The sequence below is a fragment of the Cupressus sempervirens genome, chromosome 2, assembly GCF_028749045.1.
Source record: "Cupressus sempervirens isolate cs-2001-9-10 chromosome 2, ASM2874904v1, whole genome shotgun sequence".
Taxonomy (NCBI): domain Eukaryota; kingdom Viridiplantae; phylum Streptophyta; class Pinopsida; order Cupressales; family Cupressaceae; genus Cupressus; species Cupressus sempervirens.
This window is the reverse complement of record NC_143119.1, coordinates 213,623,698-213,645,267: the sequence shown is the minus strand read 5'-3', so window position 1 is coordinate 213,645,267 and position 21,570 is coordinate 213,623,698. Positions and strand designations below refer to the sequence as shown.

The window sequence follows — 21,570 nt, the reverse complement described above, 5'->3', positions numbered from 1 at the left end:
ATCATATGATAGCTCATGCATGTCCATTTATATTGTTTCCTGTTGTCAAGTCGAGCGGTGGCGATCGGGTAATAGAAACCCATCCTAAAACCTTGGCCAAGGTCGTTAAAGGCATGTTTGCCTTCTTAAGATCACATGATGTCCGTAGTGCTAGTTATTCAAACATGTTCGTCCATAACTGTGCAAACAAGCTAAACACTAGTATTGCTCGGGTGGCTGGACTAGTAGTGCCCCAACCTGATCCTGAGGTAGGTATTCTGAAGTTTTCACACCATCGCCCCAAAAAATTTGGGGACCCCCCTTTTTCTCGGTCATATAGGCAAAAAATTTTGAAGTTGTCCAAAAATTTCCAATTCTAGAAAAATTTTACTCCTTGGATGACTTTAGGCCCGAAGGGAGAAAGGTTTAGGTTTATTTTTCACCTAGTTTTAAACTTGATTTTCCAGAACAACTAATTTTATCCTTCTGCCGAACAAGTTTCAAAGAACAACACTTGGCAAGATAAAATTGTGAATTTTGTACTTAGACAATTTTTTTTTGAAAATTTGGATATAATTGTATAAACTTGAGTAATTTTCAAAAAATGAAATTTTGCGATGGTGAAGTCAAATTGGAAAATCGATTTTAGATTCTAGAGAAATGATTTTATTTTTGTTAAAATTAAAAATTAAAATTGCATAGCAAAATTGATTTTGGATTTAAATTGCAAAAAATTAGCATTAAATGGGTTTAAATTTGCCATGAAAATTTGTCTTTAAAGAAATTAGTAATTTAAAATTGAAAAACTTGCTTTTGGCTTGCCAAATCCGATTTTTAATGATATTTAATTACTAAATCGTCATTAAATGGAAACATTTAGCAATTTTGCAATTTTATTTATTTTATTTTTGCAATTTTGGTCTAACCGGCAATTTAAAAATGCAAATTTCATTGTGGCAAAATTAATTTTTAGCTTACCATTTAATCTGGGCTAGAATTGTGCATTAATTAATGTTTTTTTTGTCCTCCTAGGTGCAAGTCGGCCAGCTAAGGAAGGAGTGTGGAGTTGAGTATAAAGGGGTTTCCCCTTTTTCTTCTCTCATTCCATCAAGCAGCTTCTTCCACTCTAGGCGATTTTGGCAAAGGGCAGTCTTCTCTTGTCTTTGGTGAATTATATCTTGGAACAGCTCTTTCCTTGCTTGCCAATTTTTGGGAGCTGCCTCCTACCTAGCAATTTTGGAGCAGATTTGTGTGTTTGAATTCTGATTTATTTTTTATGCTTGGGCAAATTTTGAGAAAGGCAGCTATTTTTCTTAAGGCGATTTTTTCCAAATTTCGGCATTCTTGCAAAGGTGGATTTCCATTGTTGGCGATCTGATTTTCTTCCATGAAGGCTGCAATTCTGCCCTAGGCAACTTTTTGTGGCAAATCAGAATTTCTTGCCCTAAGGCGATTTTTGTGGTGTCGAAATTTGTGGAAGACAAAATTATGATTTTCTAGAGGGACTGTGATTTTCTCCTAGAGATTGGACGATTTTGTTGCTGAGGAAAACAAGTGATAAAGTATGATATTTTGGCACATGCATGGGCAATTTCAAGAGGACAGAATTCTGATTTTTAGCTAGGGCATCAATATTTGCAAGGGGCTTGAAATTCTTTGGTCTGATCCGATTCAAAAGAAGACTCGGCCATTGGTAAAGATAAATTCAATTCATTTAGAGTTGAAAGTGGTCCTTAAGCGGATTTCGCTCTTTTGTTCTTGTTTAGTTTTGTTTCTCTTAATTCTTCTTACATTTATCATCCACCACTTCATCATCTCATCCTAGGTTGAAGATTGGAGATTGATAAGAGTAGAATCCATGATAGGACATTTGAAGAGGCAAAAATAAGCTAGACCACCCTAAGAATGAAGTTGGGAGATATAAATGTAGTCCATCCTAAGGCACGAAGAGGCAAAAATAAGTGGTAGTCCCACCCCTAGGTTGAAGATTGGAAATTGATAAGTGTAGTGAAAGGACTTGGCGAGGTAGAAATAAGTTAGAATTCATCGATAGAAAGAAGATTGGAGATCGATAAGGGTAGTCCATATCACTTAAAACAAAGGGGCAGAAATAAGTGTTTAGGATGGTAGATGTTAGTGCAAGCAAAAACCTTAAGGGAACAAACACTAAGAAAGACAAAAAAGATATGATGCCCAAAACAACTTTCTTCTCGAAAATGAGACGAATAACCAATACCAATGTCGGTACAGTAAATATGATACAGGTAAAGGACAGACTAAAGGAAGGACAATCCCCCATAGCAAAGATGATATACAAAAGTGGAATTGTGCACACAGCAACTTTTCTTCCTACCTTGCTTTGTCCAGAATTGGTGATGGAGTGCGCATCCAAGTTTGATCTGATCAGTAAATCCATCATTTTTTATGAAGGGAAGAGAGCATTGGCCAACATTGGCAGACAGGCGATTGAAGAAGCATTTAACATTCCCCGGTACAAAAGCATGACAGTGGTGATGATGGACCAAGCGGCCAAATCATTTCAAGATAACAAGGAAGCTTATTTCATGCATCTAAAATAGGATTAGCTACACGAGGGAAAGAAAGGAGTAACCAAATCATCGAGGCTCACAGTGGCGGACTTCAAATTAGAATATGGAGATCTCATTGTGCTTCTTAGCCGGATCATGGGCCTAGCTTAAGGTATGCAATTCAAAAACTGGATGTACTTCTTTATTGATGAAATTGAAAAAGGAAAAAGAAGATTTGATTGGGTTAGGATTATAAGCAAGAATCTAGAGTTGCAACTTAGAACCGTACAAAACCAAAAGCAATTCTACATGGGATCCTATTTGTTTTACCTAATTGCTAGATTGTATAAAACTCCGGGACTTAAGGCCTTAGGAGAAATTGGTTGTGGGTCGAGGCAATATTTGGTGCATGAATGTTGTCCACAGCTTCATTTGCACAACAACAAAGATTACAAAATATTCGGTGACACCTTTGCCATGAAGACAGTAAGGGTATTACAAGGGACAACTGCTAGGAGACTCTCATCAGAAGCAGAAGCCAAGATAAAGACGTATGGGAGTTGGTTCATCCAATTTCTGCAATTCACCTACATTAGAGTAGCAGGAAGTACAGTTTATCCCAAGAGGCTTCCAAGATACCCACCCGACAAGGTAGTTTTGATGGAATTGGCTAGGCAACTTGAGCATTATGACAGAACAATGAGACTCGAAGGTAAGATAGGGATTACCTTCTCATTCGGAATTGGCAATTAGAGTTGCCCCAATCGTGCCACCTTTGCAGCTATGGAGAAGGAATTGGAATGGTATCATCTAGGATGGTACAAAGCAAGGCAAGGATTCGATCCTAATGATCTTATCAAGGTATCTCACGGAAATGCATTTTAACATGTTCCCATTATAGAAGACTTTTGGGCCAATGCCAAGGATGACTTTCATGTAAGAAAGCTAGCTTTCTCAAGATTGTCGGTGAACATGATGAGAGATATCAAATGGAGAGGCCTTGATATTTTCGATCAACTAGAAGATGATGGAGATGTACTGAGAGAAGATTATGATATAGTAGAAGGAACAGAGTTGAATCCAGTAAATTGGGATGACCTTCCTTGGAAGCAGTCACAAGGACAGTAGATTTGCATACCGAGTGATGGTATAATGAAAAGTTAAGGAAACTACAAAGTCAAAGGATTCCCCTTACTTATGAGAAGATGAAGCCAAAAGGTCTAGCAGAATCAGTCGGACAAAAGGGTGAAGGAAGTAGCTAGCAACAAGAAACAATTAGTGGCAAGAAGAGAGCTTTGGAGGTCGAGAAAAGTAAAGAACATCCAGAACCTCCAGCAAAGAGACAGCACGCAACACCATCAAGGGAAAGTATAATTGAGGCTAGAGGTCGAGAAGATAACACAAGTGAACAAAGGACTGCAGTAGAAGTGAGCTCTAATTCAGAGTCAAGTGGTTACAATAATAGCACTAAGTACTCTCCTCTCTTAGAAAATCAATGTGGAGATGACATGACAGTTACTAGTGAAGAAGAGGATGGACCAATTGATATTGAAGATATAAGTCAGGCGCCCGAGGCCACTGGTGATGATCGGCTAATTGAACCAAATCCAGATTTGAGGAGATGCACCGCACCACTATGGTTAAGGCAAATGCTTATGCCAAGGGGCGAGATAGTAACTGCCCGAACAGTTGAAGATATCCAAGGATTAATAAAGAAGGGTGATAGCAAGAACCAAAAACAAATGGCAAAAACGGTGGCAAAGGTAATCAAGAGCGATAGTGATGGTCACCGAAAGGTTCAGATTGCTATACCAACAGTCAACAAGGCATTGGATGAGATTGCAGCTCAAGAATATGAAATAGTAGAACATAATTTGGGAAGAAACATAGATGACATGGAGTGTGAGGAGATTCAAGACGACATAGTTTCAATCAGAGAAAGGTTGAGGAAGGCAAATGAAAGGATCATAAAGCTGGAGGCCGAGAACAAATATTGGAGAGATTGCTAGCCCATTCAACAGCTGCACCAGGCAGCCCTTCCTCAAGACAGCGGGAGCAACATAGAAGAGATATCGGCTCAACTACTTGAAGTCAAGGATTGGATCCATGATACAATCCAAGATGGGCTTTCTTGCCTTCCTTTATCTCGACATTCCGGCCAATAGTGACTGTTAGAAACAAATTCAGAGTATTTGAAGAGCAGTGGAAGGATTTTCTTCTGGTCAAGGATTTAGCTATTCCCAGGCTACAGGCATTCATTGGGCTACTAGAGACATATTTGGAAAGGGCCAAGTTGGTTGATGAAGGAGGATTGAGTACGGTTGAGTCTTGGTTTGTTGCCTTGACTACCAGATTGAGAACACTCAAGGAGATACAGAAGGTAGTTGCATATCACAGCCTAGGGTTCAACACTTCCATTTCAACCATGATGAGCGACGTTGGGGCAGCACTTGATTTTGAAAACATCAGAGAAGAGGACATCGATGAGACAAGACTTGGATCAAGATTGGATGAATTAGGAGAGGTTGCTATCAAGAAGAAACATTTGGGCACCCTTTCCTCCCTCAATGCCTTTATTGGATATGCAATAGAGTATGAGAAGGACCATGAGAAGACACTGCAAGCAGCATGATGAAATTGGTTGAGCTCAAGATAAAGCATACACCTTGCCCTCCCATGGAAGAAGTCAATGAAAGGCTAGCTAAGTTCATTGCCTTAGCTAAAAGAATGAAAGAAAAAGGGAGATTTATATTAGAAGATCATTTGATGTAAGCTCAAGTGGCAATTTCTCCTTCTTCTAGGGTAGGACAAGTGTCTAATTCTGATTGGCCACCATTTTGGTGCCTTCTCATTGGTTGCCACTTTTCCTTTTTTTCCATTGGTCCATTGATGAGGTGGCGTCTTCTCATTGGCTGATAGGGTGGCAACCCTAATTAAAGTTTCTAAGATTCAATCTGGATCGTCGGTTTTGCCTCTTTATCTCTATTGTCAATTGTACATTTTGGCCTCTATATAAGGTCATTTGCTCTCATTTGTAATAGTCGGAGAAAATTGTTGCATAAGATAATGCCAAAATTGCCTCTCTTTATCACTGTTGTGATTTGCATGGTGATTAAGAACATTTGGTATTGTTGCTTGGTTTCTACTTCCACTAGTTAGAATAAGATTTTCATTTTAAAGTTGCTAAAATAGATTTCATTTCAAGTTGCTAAGTAAGATTAAGAGTAGATGGATAGTTGCATGATAGCATTAAAGGATGTTTGATAGGGACCAATAACTAGGCCACTAGCATCCTAGCAGCTTGTTGGAAAGCCTTGTGTGGTAAACTAGTTTATTTTCCTTTGAATCATTGCATCTATGTAGGTGGAGCCGCTAGTTAACTTTCATTAGATTCGATCCTCGTCCATTTGCTAATCTTTCCATTCATAGAAGTAGGAGTAGAATAGCAAGTAGTAAGGAGTTGGAGTTTTGAAGAGGAAAGTTAGAAAGGCGTAAGTCATAAGAACATTAACCCTCCATCACCATCACCTTCTCCATCAACATCATCTGGCATTCACACCGAATCACCATCACTATCATTCCACCAAAGACCAAGTTATCTTCGAATGAATAACATAAGCCTGCCAACGTGATTACCAGCAAATCACATCGATAACTGAGTTAGTATCCACAGGTGTAAGGAACATTAGAGTTATTCTCATGTCTTCATGAGTATTAACTTTTCAAAAGAGGAATTGAGGATTTGATATCCCATATCAAGTGTTCAATTGCTATATGTTATGTAATGGTACAAAACTAACATCAACAATAGGGAGGGCCTTTCTTTTCAAAAGATTGTGTGGGGATGAGTATGGTCCGCGGTTGGGAGGTTAAACCTAAGTCAATGCTTCTCCTCTTACCTGAAAGTCGAGGCTTGCACAACCAGTTAAAGGCTCACCAATTATTTTTTAGTATGTTCTTTCTATATCCTTGCTATGCCTTTGTTTCCTCTTACATTATAGTAAAATGGCAGTAATCTACTTTACTTGTTTACAAGATAATGATTAAGAAATGGTTATCTCAATTAATCATTATTTCAGTTATTCAATTACTCCAATTAATCATTATTTCAATTATTCAATTACTCCAGTTAATCGTTATTTCAGTTATTCATACCAGTTAATTGTTATTTCAGTTATTCATTACTCCAGTTAATCGTTATTTCAATTGATCGTTATTTCAGTTATTCATTATTTCAGTTAACTGATATCTCATGAATTGGATTATAGGATGTCATGTTTCGGAAGTTAGTTGAAGTATTATTTTCATTTCTACCTAGAAAAAGATGATAGTTGTTTTCCTTTTATGTTAAGAAAATTCATTTGTTACATCAAGCCAAGGATGCCAAATTACAATATTGCCACAAACATGTTCAGGTGCTCTCCCATAGATAGAAATCCTAAATTTCTTGAAATAGGCACCTACTACAAATAGTAAGTGTGCCAAACTAAACCAAACAAAAAGAAATCCTGAAGTCTCTTGTCCTCTAAAATAGCACTTAACCTCCTAATTCCACCAACTTAGACCCTCTAACCAATTGACTTAGCCTAAGAGGGTGACCGAAAGGCTAATCCAAACCACCAACAACGGTGAGCTAAACAGGGGACATTACAATGTTATTCTAATAATATGAGGTTATTACAATAACTAGGATATCTAATCCTTCCATCTTAATGGATGCAAGGGGAGAACCATCCCACGAGCAAGGAAAAAGTCTCATCAGCATAGGACTGCACGAGCAAACAATGGAAGTCAAGAATGTCATTGAACTATAACCATTCTTGAACTAGAACCTCAATCATTGTCAGCTCCTTTGGATGGGGCATGTGGAAATTAGATGTCTAGATAATCTAGTTAACCTAGGTATAGAGTTTCCTCGTTATTTTTAATAAACAATCTTGGTAATCATTACTTAATTATCCTTTGCATTTCTTATTTATTTGATTGCTTCGTTGCAAAATTAAATACACACCGTAGACGTATATATATTATGTATTTAAATATATTAACTAAGTGTTTTGATTAAACTCTTATTATGCATTTGGCAAATATACCTTTATGTAAATGTAATCTCATATATATATATATATATATATATATATATATAACTTATTGTTATTATGTTCATATATTGCATTCTCTTGGAATTAATTTCTAATCATAGTGTAATCAGGATGTTATGCTTTGTGCATGTCTCTTGTTAGACAGCTCTTGCCAAAGGTGGCAAGAGTAACTCCCTCTTTCCACCTCGTCAAGGAGTTACCCTGCCACTCTAAGATAAGAAGCTTGGAGTCGGATAAGGGGAGCTCATTCTTTCTAATGAAGTTTAAAAAGCAGCGGTGTGTGGAATGTTGAGCATTATTCTGTCTTGTCTTTTCTACAACTTTGTCAGCTCTAAGCTGGTTGCATTACCTATGGCTCGACTCTCCTATGATCATGTGTAAAAAGCAGGAATTTGTTCTACTTGCTGTCAGTTTTATTTGGCTTTGAATGATGGATTTCGTAAGGCCCCTCTAACCCTAACAAGTATTTTAAAGAACTAGGAGATGTGATTAAAACTCTGGGGTTATTTTGCTAACAAATGTGCAGTTTTGTCTGAGTTGCTTGGTTTTACTCATGGTGTTCTACATATGATTTAGCATGACAATGATAAATATGCTTTTAGGTTTCCCTTGACTATGATGATGAGATACTATAAGAATGTGCTCGATGATATATTTTCTAATTATGATCCTAAATATCATTAGTTAAGTATCATTCTCAGTGATTTGTATTGATGTATATTTCTGCTTGTCCACACAATCAATAGCGATGATTTATCTGATTTACTTTGTTTACAAGATTATGATCATTTATGGGCTAACAATAATAACCAATTATGTATCATTTAGCGTGGATCCTATATAATGTGCCTATACAATGAGGGGAGACAATTGTCTATACAATGAGGGGAGACAATTGTATTCACTCCTGTAGAGATCTACACGATGGCGCACTCCTCCTTCCTTGTATGTTATTATTTGCTTATGTATATATGCATGTATATGTTTTGTTGTCTAGGTGATGCAGGAAATTGCAGGTATTGGGTATTGACTCCACCTGGTTACATAGGCTTGAGCATTCCTTGAAATCCTCAAAATTTGTTGATTAGGAGGTAGCACCATGATTCCCGACAAGCTTTTTCTTTTTGGATAGACTTTTGTTTAATGGATTCACACTTCACCTAGGATGGGCTTGATTATGGCCTTACATTCATACTCGTTCTAGATTGGGAGATTTGTCTATGGTTTAAGTTGTTGTCTCTTTTGGATTTTCAGTTGGCTAGTGTATTGCTTCTTGACCAATCTCAAATGATCGGTCTAGTTCTTGCATGATAGTATTGCTTATGATTTGCATATTATCTTAATGATAAAGTATAGTAATAGTTTCATTAGGCGATGAAGATTTTGTTTGTTAAAGCATCTAATATTAATAGAGCAATAAAATATGTATGTCTATGATTAATTAGTATATGTAGATATACATTTGAGACAATAGCTAATATATATAAGTATGCATGTATGGGTGCCCATCTATATGTATGCCTATTTATATGTGTATGTAAATATGTGTGTAGAATAAAATGTTAAAATGGGCATAATCTAACTGAAAATAGAAATAAAGAAAATGAAAGGGTAAAATAAAAAGAAGAGCAATACCTAATACCTAATTAAGCTCCTATTGCGACATAAATTTAATTTTTTGCAAAATTTGAAATCCCTCTAATATACAAAGGATGGTATTAACATGAATTCAAGAGAAAAAGGTATAAAAAAAATGTGTTACCCATGTGGAAGAATGTGAAATGAAAACATAAATACAATGATGGCCATAAAGAATGGACTGAGAAGAACCAAAGAGGGAATTTACATTATTTCTAGACCATTTATCCATTATATACTGCTAATATACTTAATATACCTCTATGCCGAAACAACTTGTAAAATGGTAGTTCATTGCATTAATTAAGGCATTTTTGGGATTTGAAATTAATGTTATCTAAAAGGGTGGTGACTTTTGCAGCTAATGGGGTATGAAAACTATTTAACCACATATATATGTGGTGTAAAATGTAAATACAAAGGAAGTGAAAAAATTATTTAGTTTTTTTTTTAAATGGCATCAAAGAGAAATGTAAATATTATGAAGAAATAAAAATGCATGATCAGTATCTTCTTTTCTCAATGATGTGGATGATATATTCAAATTAATTAGTTCTTTTGTGATTTCTATTTCCAATAGATAAAAGCTACCATGAGTCTTTTTGAGAAAAAAAAGAGTTACCGGCATCAAGCAATTCTCTGGGTTAGAGAGAGAATTTATAGAGGCGCAAATTGTATTCTAAAAGTAGAAACACTAGTTGAAGAAATCCGGTTGTAGTTGGGGTCTCCTGGGAGCTTGCAAAACATAACAAAGGACCTAAGAAGGATTTGACAAGTTTGGCGCCAAGGGGAAGAACAAAGTGCAACTTAGGCTTCGAGAAAGGATCTTTGCAAAACTCCAAGTAAAGTCTAGAACCAAGAAAACTCTTAAATGTGTGTGTGTGTGTGTTTGCGATTGAAAATGTATAATGATATATTTAGCTAATAGTTCATATTACATCCCAAATTTTTGACCTAATTTTAGACTTGCTCATAACCGTTGGATTTAACGGATTTTTCTTTCATGATCATATGAAGTAGGTAGTTATTTATATCCGTTATATTAACTATTAATGAAGATGGTCGTTAACCATTAATTGTTATATGATGTTAGAAGTTGCTTGATTTTGGAATTATGATTAATATTTTAAAGTCTTTTAAATGTTTATATGAAAAATATTATAGAATTGTTATTATGGCAAAAGTGTTTTCATGGGTGATTGCAGGAGAAAATGAAGGAAGGAAGCATTGCTAAACGGAATCATCGGAATGGTAAGCTCGCTTAGTTCGGTCATCAAGATTGACAAGTATGACCTTAAACTTCTTTGGTAAGGACTCAACGACTTGAACACAGGATACATTTGTGAGACCCACATAAGCTATTAAATAAATAATCTAAGAAGACATAAAATGATCTAATTAAAATATAAAACGTACCTCAAAGGATTTTAAATGATCTTTCATCATATTATTATAATATATATGTATATACGTACATATAGATATAAAAATGAAATGGTACCATTATATTATAATAACTTAATAAAATGATGTCACCCCATTGATATATTTACATGAATGTATGTAGATATAAATTATAACAATAATTGAATTATAATTTTCCAACTTTTTCTTCCATCCTTTCTATTTTTCCTTTCTTTTTGATTGTAACCGATTTAACACTTGGCAAAATTAAATTGACAAATAATCTTTTAAGTTTGCAGAAGCCAAGAAGTCACAACCATTATTCTTATTTGAAGTCGTGTGTAGAAGGCGGATACTACATATTCACACTTAACTTCCTGTATGCTACAACTTACGTCTTTCCAGTATTTCCTTCCGCCCCTCATCACACCCAATTTCATATTCTTCTTGTGACGATTCCTTGCAATACCATTTTTAAAGCTTTGTTCAAGCAGCCCATTTTGGACTCCCTATCATATAAGTATTCTTGCTAAGGATAAAAGTTCATATACACTATGTTGACGTCTTCAAGCAATTGGAGGGAAACTGATTTCAAATCAATTTGCAAGTTTTCAGACCACTCCGAATTTTTATCAGGTCATGTGTTAATCATTTCAGATTGTGATATTCCAATGTTTTAACTCAATTTCTATAGCAGTCGGCTAGGCTTAGAAACTTCCTTCTTGTCCATGATTACATTATAGGCTTTGTTGAATAATCCATGTCATTGATAATGATTTTCTTCTTAGCTTTCATAGTTTCCAAAATCATCATAAAGAGTCGAATAGTATCTCTTAAGGAAGAATTTTCTAAGTGCAATAAAACCTGGATGAATTATATTGGTCCCAAGAACATTTTTTTTTTAGTCATAGTTCATGATAAGATATACAAATCGATGAATCCTTTTAGAAACTATGCCAAGAGTAGATTGCTCATAATTTTCCAAACACCTAGGATTCACTGGTTGTGTAGCCATGATTGGTGAAGAGGTGGAAAGAGTAGATTGCTCATAATTATCCAAAATACCTAGGATTCACCAGCTATGTATCCTTGAATGGTAAAGAGGTGGAATGAATCTGCAAGAAAGCGGAAGGGAAATCAGACATGATTAAATAAATTAAATTAAAAATACTTAATAGCTCATGCTCATCCCTGTAATGAAACCTATTGTCAAGTCGAGCGGTGGTGATCGGGTCGATGAACCCATCTGAAATCCTTGGCCAAGGTAGTTCAAAGGCATGTTTCCCATCTAATGATCACTTGATGTTAGTGGTGTCAGTTATGCAAACATGTCTGTTTCATAACTGTGCGGACATTCTAAACACCAGGATACTCAGGTGGTTGTACTAAGAACATCTCAAGCCCAATCCCGAGGTAGGGAGGGCCTTTATAATTCAATAGATTGTGTGGGGATAAGTATGGTCTGAGGTTGGGAGGTTAAGCCTATGTCAATGCTTCTCCTTTCACCAAAGTTGAGGCTTACACAACTAGCTAAAGACCCTCTGGTTGATACTTGTATGTTCCTTCCTTCTTTTCTTGTTAAGCATTTACTTATTTGTATGTAGAAAGGATAATTAATTTAGTTATTTCAATTAATCAGAGATACAGTTATTTGCAATTGATCATATATACAATTATTTTCAGTTGATCATTAATCTAGTTATTTTTAGTTGATCATAAATACAATTATTTTCACTTGATCGTAAATCTAGTAATTTCAGTTGATCCTAAATACAGTTATCTTCAAATAGTCGTTAAACTAATTATCTTCAGATGATCATTGATATGGTTATGGTTATTTCAGTTGCTTGTTAAAACAGTTAATGTCATATGAATAGGAATTTCAGTTAACTATCAACGAATGTTGAGTAATCTTTATTTAAACTGTCTTTGTTTTTTATATGAAAAACCATTTGTTAGAATTCGTATGATTGCAAAATGTAAATACCTATATAGAAAGAAAATTCATCATATTTGAAGAATGAATTAAAGGAGTAAACTTTCACGTGTCTATAATTTGAGTGTATAAATGTGATGTGGTTTATAAGTTGGTAATATATTTGCCTATGTTTATTGCAAGTGTGTTATCTTTTCTGGATGATTATTTGGAGAGAGTTTAGTTGGGTTTGAATGCTTCCCTTTCCCTTTTGAGTCTATGTGTATGTTCCTTGATTGATCTAACAATCTCTCCAGATATGATGATTAATCTGGATAGGTGAATTGGATACTTGTCTAAGTATGCCCCAGATACTTCCCCAGACCTTTTATCATGTACAGAATTGATCGAAGGATCAATCTAGAAGTTTCTATTTTTTTGGTTCATAGACTTGTATGAGTTAGGATGACTGATAGTATGAATTGTCATATGGCTTCTGGATTTTTGAGAGTGGTTTCAGCCTCATAAGAGTTCAAATAAAGATTCTAGATTTTGAGGGTTTAAGGAAATTTCCGACTTAACTGATTTCAGGAATCAACATGATTTCTTCAAGTATGATCTTGTTAGGATGTGTTTGTGGCGTTGATTCAAGTTGCATTGGCTTTTATGGATTTATTTTGGTTTAAATTATGTCGGTATTATGTATGGTGCTTTTGAATGCCTTTTTATGTGTTTAGATCAACCTACAGAATCTCAGTGGGGTATCTCAACTTGAACTTTTAAGTAATTGAATTGATTTGGACTTGTTTATGTTCATCTATTTTATGGAAGCGTGTGGAGCAGCATCTCTTAAAGGCTTTGTTCAGATATTTTTTCTTGTTTTGTCATTATTTTGCATTTTAGGGTTAGAGTTTGTCCTGATGATGTGGATCACGAGAAAACACCTGAGAACCCAAGAGGGGGGTGGCTTGTCGTAGAGTACTCAATTCCCCTAGATGACTTTTGTTTGAGTAGGGTTTGTAGGTACACTAGGTGAGTGGCTTAGTGCAAGATCCTGGGCCAAGGATAAGCTTTAAGTGAGTTTTGTGTAAAGAAAATTTAACATAAATTAAACTGGTTAGGAATGGGCAAGGGTTAATTAAAAATTTATAACAAGATGAAAGATTGATTAACGGACCGCATAGGTCCTGATGAAGTATCGGGGTCATTGTAACCACTAGGGCAAGTCGCATAAAGACATCAAGGTACATGACTACTAGGCATGTACCAACAAAGAGGACTATGCAATGACAATTACCTAGCTTATACCCTAGAGAACTTTTGTGCTTTTTATGATGCTCTATGATGTGTGTTTTGGGCTTTGACATTGTGCCCTGATACCTGTGTTCAGCCTTGATGTTTATTGATGCTTTTATTATTCATTGTGGGGCTTTGTATTTTGAAGTTTATGCTCTATTTTACATCTTGTTGGGGCTTTGATTTTCGTCGTTGTGTTGGGAAGGGATGTCCCACAACCTTAGACAGCCCTAGTTTCACGTATGGACTTTGTTTCTATCTCCTAGCATGGGGGAGTGGACCTTTGTGGATCCATGTGCTTGTATGGCAAATTATATCAAGGTATATCTCATGGTTCTGTGGATGGCTTGCATCCAATCTCTATTTGAAGCTGCTGAAGATCATTCTTTATACCTTACATTTCAAATTGTTGTATTACAAAGTGATGATTCTATGTAAATGTTGAAAACGGTTTTATTTTATGTATTGGTTTTGTAAACTCCTGAACGAGACTCAAGATTATATGTAAGTTGTAAAGTTATGGGAAAAAGGGTATCTCTAGGAGAAAGAAAAGGGATGAAACTGGTATATTTAAAGACGTAAACCGTCTTGTAAGTCCTTTGATGTTCATAATGCAAAGAAATAAACTTGAAATATTGTAGAGCATATGTTTATGTAATGTAGAATGTTGTCACATGTGTGTGGTCTTTAAGCATGTGGGATTCAATAAAAGCTAAGTTTCCTTATTCGCTCCAAAATCCTCAAATTTGACATTCGATTCCTTGAAATTCGTAGTTGGTTCAAATTTTGTTCAAATTCATCTGTTGCCTGTGAAATTCCCTACAGATTCGATATTTTGAACCTTGGTCGATTTTGGGGGAATTTGTAGAGAATGTGTTAGACGTTAGCAGAGCCCGGGCAGAATTTGAACAATTTTTTTTCCAATTTGTGAATTTGATGCAAATTTTCTCAAGCTGTTCACACCGGAAACAAAGAAGATTGATAGTCACTACAAATATAAGGAGCCTAAACTAATGTTTTGGTTGAATATTCATGAATTTAATTTTTTAATTGACAGAGAATTAAGTCTTCTAGAAAAATATTAAAACCAAACTATACAATAGCTAGATATATTATATCAGCATAATTATCAGTCGTCGTTCAGAAGTCTGGGATTAGAATTTATGCAGTAACATTATTTTGGCTCCATAATAAACCTGGCAGAATATGATAGAAAACACTGGGATTGTTGACAAACAATGAAAGACATTTTTTCTAACACTCCCAGCTGGAAGTTGCGGTTGTAATTCCAATTAAAAGATGCGATTAGAAGATAATTGGTTAGTTTCAAACTTTTGATGATGAATAATATTGATGGGCATGACTGAAATTTTTGGTGTTACTTAAGTTTGCAGAATACAAAAGTTACAATGTTATTTCCTAGAGTTCAGGGCAGCAATCATTATTTGTAGGAATCTTACCAAGTGTCTAATTTCTGGGATTCAAGATGGTTCAAGATTGCTCTGTAGACTCTTCTTGACTTTTGTTTTAAGGAAGACATGACTTGATGAATGTTTGTCATTCTAGAAAACACAATAGCTAGTCTGTGTATTCAGTAGTAATAGTGGTGTATGAGCTTATTTGCTGCAGCATATTTCTACATATATATATTAAAAGAAATTAAAAAATTCTTGTACGGACGAACCCAAAACGAACTCGAACCCAGTCCAAAAAAATTTTGAGTGAATTTCGAACCTGAATGTCGAACCCGCATCCGAACAAGAATCTGAACCGGCAACTTAGAATAAAAGCAATAATAGTTCCTTATTATAAATGTTAAACTTGATGAGTTAAATATCTGCACATGTAAACTTAGGAACAAGGGGTAATCTAATACTTGATCAAAAGCTATGATTTTATAAGTGTAGATCTCGGTGCAAAGTTTTCACTCATATGTAATGTATAGAATGTTTAAAGATGAAAGCAACAACAATCATAATAGGACTAGTTGAAGGGATAAGTGTAAACCATGTAACTTGTATTCTTATGGCATGTGTAACTTATGTAATTCTTAAGTTGATGGATTTCATTTATGCATCAAATTAAGTAGGCATGCATTGACAAATTGGATTATAGCATTGGTATCAATAGCAAACCTAAAGGGATGTCTAATCTCACCTTAAATTGTAAATGTGATATGCATATTTAAGTAAGGCTTCAAATAGAAAATTAGTACAGATTTTAGTAATTTCAATCTATGCCTATTGGGTTCCTTGGTGGGGGCATTACAGGTTCTATCAATGGACGCTTGAAGTAATATTGCATTTCAATTTGGATGATTATGAAATATCATTGACTATTGTTGTGATGATGTTATTTGAGATGATTTTTAATATGAAATATTAAATAACATGTTCTTTAACTATCTTTGCGATGATGTTCTTTGATATGAAATCATTTTAAACTAGAACATATCTAATTTGTCATTTGGGTACGAAGCCTAGATAAGGAGACATGACAAGTTGCCCAAAATGATCCTCTACCCTCGGCCAACAAGCAGATATACCATCCTTCTTGGCCTCATAAGGACTTTTGCCATCACATATGAGATGTGGCGTAACTTGTGAGAAATCCTATAGATGTTCCCCCTCATAATGCCACCCTTATTCATTCTCATGCAACTGAGATTCCTTTGAATACATCCTAACAATCGCTCAATGTAGAGGTGAGAGGAGAAACTACAATAGGGTGCCCAAGTGAACCTCTACCCTAGGTCCAAGGGCAGATATACCATCCCTCTTGGCCTCATGTGTCCTTCCGCCATCTCAATATGAGCCTAGTGAGGCATTCTATAGCCATTTCCCCTCCTTGTACTCACTCCCTCATCTTGCCATGATTGATTGTTGCTATTTAAAGATCCATATTATTACTTATATGAATATCCAATATATGGATAATGTAATGTGCCCAACATATATTATCCTATAATAATATGTAAAGAACTGCACATTTATTGCTCCATATATCAGGCATACACATATAGACCTATATTCATGCATACCACAAGACTAACAATTTTACTGCCTTCTGATCAATAGAAGGATCAGATTTAATCCTGTACGCTGCTAATTGCTGATGCTTATCGATGCTATGTCTTGGTGCCCAAACAAACTTAATTCAGGCTAATAATATCAGATCAGATTCTGCTCTTCTTTTTCTTAAAATGCTTATTTTTTCTTGACTTGATGCCCTCCTCCAATGAAGTGATCCAGCATATATCCCCTCAATTGAAGATGAAGAGTCACCACTCTTCAAGTCATCTCCTCCTAAATGAGGTGTCCCTTCATACTCATCACTGCCCTTCCAAAGCTAAGCACCTCCTTCTAACAATGCTAATCGCTGCTTATTCAAATCCTGATCACACCCTTTTTAATATCCGAAACTCCTCATTAACTCACACAATATACATGTGTGCTATTTATTTGCTCATAACGAAGTCAGCCAACATAGAGTGGGGTCGGCCAACCATATAAAGGAATACTCAAACAGGCCGGCCAGCAAATAAAAGGGTGTTAATTTAATTTAATTTAAGTTTTCCCTAATACTTAGTTGTGCTCTCAAATTGCCTTTATTTAATTATTAAAGCTACAATTTATATAAACCCTAGGCAGGGCATGACAACATTTTGCAGCAGTATATTGGAATGTAAATAATGTCCAGGTTAGCAAGCTATATATGTTGGATATTTGTTTGGCACTCCCCTTGGGATTTGTGACAAGGGCTAACCGCCTCCTGTGTACTATAGGTTGAGTGGTTCTATCGGGCATTGACAGATCAGTCTTTTGGTGCAACAGCAACCCCACTCTAACAAGTGGTATCAAAGCTTGCTCACAGATTTGAATCCTCAAACCCTCAGGTAACGTTGGGGGGGAGATGGTAAAAAATTTGTTCAGCGCTCCCCTCGGGATTCATGACAAGGGCTTAACCGCCTCTTGTGTACTAGAAGTTGAGTGGTTGTATCGGACATTGACAGATCAGTCTTTTGGTGCAACGGCAACCCCACTCTAACAATAGAGCGGCTAGTAAATTGTCAACATTTTGTGGTGATGTAAATATTACGAGATTAAGGTACAACAAAATGGCAATATTCTGTGAAATGTGGCTGTATCGCATGGAAAAACTGGATTTCACAGCATATCATTTGTAAAATGCTGCAGTTAACTCGATGTTTAACACATAAAAAGAACAAATGAAATAGAAAAAGGATTAAACATTATTCAAATAATCAGTGTTTTGAAGCTTCCGAAGTCCATAATAACAATGACACAGGTTTCTGGAAGGCCCTGTAAACCAAATTTAACAACAAAATGTTTCAGCTTACCCTTCATGATCCATCATTAGGAGCAAAAGGACAAAGGGTGATCAGAAACATAAATAGACATAAAACTGGTTCAAAGTTCTTTTCATAATCTCTTTGATTGCTATCAAATAGTGTATACATTGACAATATCAGCAATTAATAAGTGTTTTAACCATCGCTCTGCCTTGTAACAGTGAAGCGTAGTAACTTACCACACTTTGAGGAACTCCAGGTGGTGGAAGTGGCAAATTTCTTGGAGGTGCATGTTCAAATGACCTTTTATCAAATCTCCATTCCCCTATTTTTCCATATGTCAAATGACCCTAAAATAGGCAACAAACCCAATGAGTTAGAGCCAGACTGTAAAAGATAACAATCCTGAATAGATTTCCTCCAATGCTTCCAGTGCAATGTGGAATCAAAGTTTCCACAAAATGAGCTCTCTTTTAAAAGTATTAAAAGAATGGACCATTGTTTTACTGAATCAAAAGTACCATAAAATAAATCAAACATTGAAAAAGCGATAATACCTTCATGTCATAGTCACATCCATACGTATAATGAATGATGAACTTCTCAGCAACCTCCAGATCCCAAGGGGGCTGATCGCAGAGGCAATTATATACAAGTGAGAAGATCAGTTGAAACAGGCAAAGACAAATCCTACTTTGCATACGTGCATCCATCCATCTATCATAATATGGACATCGAAGCTACTGGCTTCGTTCAGAAATGTTTTTATCTGGACAATCGCTTCAATAGCTTTTACATAGTTAACCTAGAAGAGCTTTGAAAAATTATCAGTAGCTACTATTAAAATGGAAGTGGAAAAAGATTGAAACCTGGATCATAAAATCTGTTCGAAGGGCATGTTGCACCCCATGCAATGCTGATGCAATTGCATAACCATACCTACAAAATAAGAAAAAAAATGAGTGAAAAAGAAACACTGAAAAGCTCACACATGATAAACATAGTCTAACTTCTAAACTGAAAATATATTTGACCAAGGATAATGGTCTTACATCTCAAGAACCCATCCAAAAGCTTTGTCTGCCTCTGAATCCATCTTCATTGCCAATGAGATATTTAGCCATGTAGGTGCAATCTTTTCTAGGGATTCCTATGTTATCAAACAATTGGGTCTCAAGATCCAAATACTCTTTCATTTGAATTTCTTATTTTAACATATAAAGCAGCTTGTTCATATTAGAAGACCATGTAACATCAAGTAATTGAAGGCATTTCAGTCACATATAATGACCATGTAAAATGAGTGTGAATATCACAAAAGGAACTGAATGCCCTTGTAGATAATGCTTTTGAAAATGCCAACGAAAACTTCTAATGCTAATTTAAAAGCCGATTAGAGCGTACCTTTTTTATAATGACGGGAGAGTTTCCTATGGGATCAATCTTTGTAATAGGACCTTTGTCTTCAGGGAAGAACTTCCGAATGACATTTTCATATTTTGTAGGCGTTATGTAAAAGAAAGGAAAGGCTGCTGGTAAAGAGCCTTTTGCCAAATTTGGAATTGGCTTGACAATGATATGGTCAGGCTCTGCCATCAATATGTACCTTTCAAAAACACATCAATTCTTATTTTACCCTCCATCTGTGAGGATCCCATGTGACCCACTTAATCCAATTTACTTTATTAAGAAATGTAAGCACTTATTTTTAAAAGAAAAAACTAATGTCGTATGTCACTAACACTGGACCTTCAAAAATGCATTCTATTACATTGAAAATTTGACATAGACTATTAAATGACAGCCATCAAAAATAATAGTCCGATAAGTTAAAGTTTTCATTCCCCACATACTTTTCTTTAATGTCAGCCTGGCTCAGCCACTGCACAAAAGCCCATGGTCTGTTCAATACGACATAACCCTGGAGACCAGTATCAAACAATTTATTGATTAGTTTAAACAGTTCAGTTTTAGGTGCCATAAACACAAACTCCCTAGGGAAATTCCTCAAATCCCTTGGCACCCACATAATCCCCTCTACAATTCACATTATCTCCACAAACAGTAATTATAACAATAAAATTGGGAAAATTCATAGTAAAAAGAAAAAGAACAAAAAAAGACCAGTGACAATGTGCTTGAAATTTAAATGGGTTCTTGCTGATCTTACTAAAACAATAAAAAAGTGAATGCAAGTTTTAAAAACACCTGCCCTCCAGCTAATCCCTTCTACCCTAAAAAATGTCTGCCACTAAAACATATCATCTATAGACAATTCTCACAGGATTTTCCAATTCACATGTAAACAGGTATGAGAAGATTAATAAGGAACAAATGTTTGACTTATGCATGTTTTCTCCTTGCTTTGAATACAATGAAATTAAATGAATGTGATTACTCAAACCTGCTATTACCACATACTTGTCACACATTTCTAGTGAACTCACTCGGCTTACAGTTGGGTCTGCAAAAATTAATTGCAATGTGCTTGAAACTTGAGAGGCCCCTTTGTGCTCTCAATAAATCAATGAAAAATAAAAACAAGATCCTCAAATTGTGATGAGCCCTGCTGGCTCAATCTCTATCCACTTTGGCAATTGACTAGTTTTTGGTGTTTTTGCAATGATTTGTACCTTCCTAAGTATTTGAAATATATACTTTCGGTTTTTTTGAAATAATAAACAGTAATGATGAAGCTTGCATGAAATAAAGAACGAAACTACTTGCAAATTGTAGGAAGGACTTGCTTTCAATTTATTGAGTAATTATTACAATGCAAACAATTACAATTATCAAATAATAAAATCAGTTTGCAGCTAGAATAGAGAAACCTGGATTGTGCTGCCCTATTTGAATATCATCAAGAAAACCCCTTCAAACTGCAAATAGAAATCTGCAATAGGCATCCAATATTGGTTGAGAATGGTGCAAAAAATCTAGGCATTAAACCCTAGAAACCAAAACACAAAAACTAAGAGTCTCACGTGGCCTGATAAACTTGTACAGACGCCTTAGATTCTCACAAAATCAGTCAACATATCGCTGCTAACAGCTGCCTGTAGATGTATCCTTGAATTATTATTCACTTCTCCAAAAACTTCAACCAATTTGCACAATTTGGACCTCTGAATGAAGCCCACTAATTAGCAATAGTTCAACTCTTCTTTCACAATCCCAGAATTGCACAAATACTAGCAATGCTGGAAAACTCAGAAACCCTAGGTTTCATGGCTCAATATGAAAGAACTCAAAGAACTCTCAATAACCAAAGCAAATAGTCGATAGCATAATGAAATCAATTTCCCTTCCTTGGTATATAATTCTTTCACAAGTTCGATCCATATATCTTCTCAAATAAGTCACCTAATTGACTTATATAATTGCTTTAAATTGACT

General features: G+C 35.5%; 1 protein-coding gene across 3 annotated transcripts in view; it reads right to left on the bottom strand.

The window, feature by feature from the left end:
- LOC149571803 (hydroxyproline O-arabinosyltransferase 1-like) overlaps window positions 1-21,570 on the bottom strand; it is an 88,951-nt gene that overhangs the window by 48,394 nt on the left and 18,987 nt on the right. For all 3 annotated transcript variants that reach the window (XR_016359877.1, XM_089813216.1, XM_089813217.1), the window contains exons 2-7: window positions 20,028-20,095; window positions 19,579-19,780; window positions 19,227-19,324; window positions 19,044-19,113; window positions 18,732-18,803; window positions 18,414-18,524 (exon numbers count right to left, since the gene is read on the bottom strand). Coding sequence is in view for 2 of the 3 variants with exons in the window: in XM_089813216.1 (XP_089669342.1) it covers window positions 18,414-18,524; window positions 18,732-18,803; window positions 19,044-19,113; window positions 19,227-19,324; window positions 19,579-19,780; window positions 20,028-20,095 (621 nt within the window). In the remaining variant the exon portion in view is untranslated. The remainder of the gene's footprint in view (window positions 1-18,413; window positions 18,525-18,731; window positions 18,804-19,043; window positions 19,114-19,226; window positions 19,325-19,578; window positions 19,781-20,027; window positions 20,096-21,570) is intronic.